General features: G+C 45.2%; 1 protein-coding gene across 1 annotated transcript; it reads right to left on the bottom strand.

Moving 5' to 3' along the window:
- Window positions 1–395: 395 nt before the first annotated feature.
- LOC310858243 (galactosylceramide sulfotransferase-like) lies at window positions 396–4,123 on the bottom strand (the record flags this gene model as incomplete). The annotated part of the gene is made up of 3 exons (XM_083764351.1): window positions 396–1,301; window positions 1,799–2,042; window positions 4,044–4,123. 3 exons carry the CDS (start codon window positions 4,121–4,123, stop codon window positions 396–398), a joined length of 1,230 nt encoding a protein of 409 aa, XP_083620477.1.
- Between the last annotated feature and the right edge of the window lie 270 nt (window positions 4,124–4,393).

Raw genomic sequence — 4,393 nt, forward strand, 5'->3', positions numbered from 1 at the left:
TGAAGCAGCTTGACTCCGGACATCTCCATTGCAGGCGCACAGTGCACACCGCTCTATACCAAACTAATTTGGCGCATACGGGTGCTTTTAAACTCCACTATGCGCCTTCCCAAATGTGTGTGATCAAAATAGCAATTTAGGGGAAAGCGTGCCAACGCCTATGACCACACCTCTAGGCGCAAATACCAGTGTCGGCATAATATATAGCGGGTGACGCTGGACCAAAATACCATTTAGGGACAGAGCAAGCTCCTATAGCCTACTCGTAATTTTCAGGCAGCGGCTGACTTGCGGTCCGTGTCGCGGTTAACGGTGGCGACGAAAATGGAGCTCAAGTACAATTCCAGTGTTTTTTCTCCCTTCTTTTTTTGCAGTTGAAACTGCCGCGTGTGTTTTTACCAGTTAATGATAGTCCTCACACGACCCCATAACTTGGTCATCCACAGGTTCACCCCCAGATCCGTCAAGTACTGAATCTCCGGAGTCAGCATTTTACGGCACAGCATGCTGTGGGCCTCGTCCACGCTCGCATTGAGATTGTACCCCATGATGGTCTTCTCTCCGATTGGTTGCCAAGGCTGCATGGCGGCCTCGTGAATGCTACCGGCGTCCACGGCGTGGCCTCCTTCGATGCAGAGGGCCGCCAATTCTGCATTTCTCCTCCTGAGCTCCGCCACATCCTGCACCATGCGCCTCCGTCCGTATCCTTCCACTTTCTTCCAAAAGGTGGCGTTGAAGTGCTGGTACAGCCTCCAGTCTATCGCGTTCCACTCGAGGGCTTTTGCCCGCTGCTCCGGGGTCAGTTTGGACATGGAAGACTCTGCACGGGCATTAAGTTTAAAGAAGAGTACGTCCTCCATTTCCCAGCAGAGGGCGTCCTTGAGAAGGATGAGCGATTCGTCGAAGTGCTCCACCAACATGACCAGTTGGAAGCGGTCAGCGATGGACCTGATGCCCTCCTCCACCCTTGGGTCGTCCGGCTGCAGGGTGTTGTCCTGCCCGAAGTCAAAGAAGAGCAGATTCTTCAGGTAGAACGAGTTGTAGCCGTCCGGTTTAAAGTAGTACTGCGGATCCCGTAGGAATTCGGCCATCCTGTCCTGGTTGGGTATCGACCAGGTCAGCGGCACCACGTGGCCAAAGTAGTGAAACGAGGATTCGAAGAGGTCTGCGGGGTCTCGCAGAACGGTGAAGTAGGAGGTGTCCGCGGGCAGAACTTTGGCCACCTCGGGTGCGTTGAAGCGCATGTGATTGCACATGATGTTGAAGCACATTCCGGGTCTGTAGTCTTTAACCTGGGAGCACTGGAAAGGAGACAGGACTATTATAGCTAACTAAAACAAAATAAATTGAACTAAAATTGACAAAACATTTGAGTTAAAGCTGCTCTATGTAACCTTTTTAAATTAATAAAATGTAATTTTGGTTGCATTCTGTACCCCTGCTCTACTGTCTACGTGAGACATGCCCTTTGATATGATCCTGTTTCTGATTCAGCATGAATTTCACTTGGATTATTTTTTTCCCCTGAGCAAGCAGGCATGCAGTCTCTATTAGCTCAAAGGTAAACATTTCAGCACTTGTGCAAATCTGGGGAAAGTTACATAGTGGAGGAAAGTTACATAGTGAAAAAAGAAAAAGAAAAAAAGAGATCTTGTAGATCTTTTTGTTTTGCTATATTTACTAATGTTATGGTTTCTGGTCGAAAAGTGCTGAAGTGGTCCTTAAAAAAATATATAATAATTAAATTAAATAAACTCGCAAATCTTTACAAACCAAAACAATTCTAAACTATAATAACCTGGAAAGGAGACGGGTACGAGAAGTCGTTCCTGGCGTTGGGGAAGGCGAATCTAAGCCGGTGTTTCTCTCCGAAGCGGAACAGGATGTTGAGGATGGTGCTGCTAGCTGTCTTGTGGGTTTTCATGAACATGAGGTCTGTTTTAGGAGTACAGAGTCCAGTGCTGCTAACCCAGGGATGGGTGCTGTTTGCTGTCGGCCCGCTGTGGAGCTCGGCTGGAGCACAAGAACGAGGCACCGGTAAACTATAAAATAAAGAATTCAGAATGGTCAAATCATGAAATGAAAACATTACGCAAACAACATTTAACCTGTGAAATTGTGAAAACTTAAAATCTTTGTTTCAAATAATTTCCAGTGGCGAGGTTTGACTAGAATAGTAGAATCTGAGCAATGTGGAAATCATAAATCGCCTAATTGGTCGACAGTGATTCGACGTCACAAGCGTAACATCCGGACTTGTGAGGTGCACTATTGCTCCAATGCATACAAACACCTTTCAGGCATGACAATAGTCACACCAAAAGAAAAAACTATTCCACCGATGTGGACCATAACAGCAGTGTTGCAACACTTCAAATGACCATAATTCTGTGACCATTGCTCTTACTAGCACAATATACAGGTAGGACACAGCCTGAAAATGTAGTAATAATACAATATTTTTTTTAAGGGATTTAAGGATTTACACTTCCCTGGGGTCTTTCTGTGTATAATATGTGGTTTTAGATATTTTTGATTTTAGCAGTGTCACTCCATGATGTCACAGACACTGCAGGTCTGACTTCCTTCCTGGACTATGTTGTCTCAGTAAGACACCGTAGTACAGGGCCGGTTGTAGCCTGGCCCACTAGGGTGGGCGGGATGAATATATGGGCCTAATGGGGGGGGCATCCCTGCATGCGCCGCATAGCGTAATAACCCCCCATCATATCATATTATCTATCTATCTTCTCCTTCTTTAACCAACAGTAAACCAATTTCCATCATCACATTGTCGGTTAACAGCACTGATGGCAAACAGAGCTCAGATGCTCTAAATTTCTCTAAAAATGCTGCACACCCAAGAAATGATATATGGTACTGATATTTTGTGGTATTTTTTTATATTGGCTAAAAATAAATATTCTCCATAACATTTGACTGAGTCTGTAGTGTCCAGTGCCTCAGTGAGGTGCATAAAGTTCATGCTACCATGCAAGGCCAAAACAAACGTATTATGGAATACTCAAGTAATTGTTATTTTTTATTGACTGTCTTACGTCAAACTGTGAATATCAGCAGTCAAAGGATTTTTATTGCAGATGATTTAAGTACAGTGTCCTTTGTCCTTTTGATAATTATGTTTTTATATTGTTTATGCAGTATATATTAATCTGTCCGACAGCAACACAGTTCCCTAAAAGATGATCGTCCGAGCCAGTATATATTAATTTGTCCGATAGCAACAGTTCCCTAAAAGATGATCATCATGCTAGTATATATTAATCTGTCTGACAGCAACACAGTTCCCTAAAAGATGATCGTCTGTGCCAGGGCCCCTCCTACGTCTCATCAGGTCCACTCCTGCTCTCACCAGGTCCAGGACCTGTGCGTTGCACCAGACTCCCAGCACCAGGCACTTCATTCAGGAGGCACTTCATTCAGGAGCCCTCCTAAAGGCCTCACTGAGGTTTGTTGGGCTTCCTCCTCACGGAGGACACAGGCTGGGGTGCCCGTACTGCTCACCCGGTTGCCGTCTACATTCCGGCTGTCACCCGTCTCTCCGGTGGTCACCAGACTATACCCGGTTGTCACATAGTCTATTCCTATGAGTCACTATATATAGAACAACTATAACTAAAAATACATCGCATGGATGCACCTGGGACGTATCCTCAGTGATGTATCCTGAGGTCAACTGGGGTTGATCAGTCCCAGTAGCTACCCTCGATCAGTCCATCGGGGAATGAGCAAGGCCACACAATCCATTGCTCCGCCTCTCTCTCTCTCTCTCTCTCTCTATATATATATATATATATATATATATATATATATATATATATATATATATCCTTTGATAGGTGGGCAGGACACACATCTTACCCCCCCTTAGAACCGGCCCTGCTGTAGTATGATCAAGTAGGGATTATGTAGTAGTAGTAGTAGTAGTAGTATTTATGAAAAAAACACAAACTGTAGAATGGAGATAAGAAATTTCTGCCGGACAGCGATGATATATATTTCACATATATAATGGGCCTCACTCAGGCACAGTGAAGTGGATGTTGGGACTGGAGAGGCAGTAGCACAGGATCATGGCGATGAAGAGCCCCGCCACCAGCATGCGTTTACACGCAGGTCTCCACTGTTGGTCTTGATTGCCAGCCGTGGTTCCAAAGCATTGCACACCACACCTGCGGATAGTGGAGGATAAATGTCATCTTGCAACTGAAAATGCCAGTTATTAATAGCCCTCACACAAGCCCATAACTTGGTCATCCACAGGTTCACCCCAGATCCATCAAGTACTGAATCTCTGTTGACTCATTGGCCAGTTATGTCTAGTCAACAAAAATGTAATATTCCAGTGCCGTATGGACACTTACCCTGACAG

This window comes from Protomyctophum parallelum (assembly GCF_964188405.1).
Source record: "Protomyctophum parallelum genome assembly, chromosome: 5".
NCBI classification, from domain to species: Eukaryota; Metazoa; Chordata; class Actinopteri; order Myctophiformes; family Myctophidae; genus Protomyctophum; species Protomyctophum parallelum.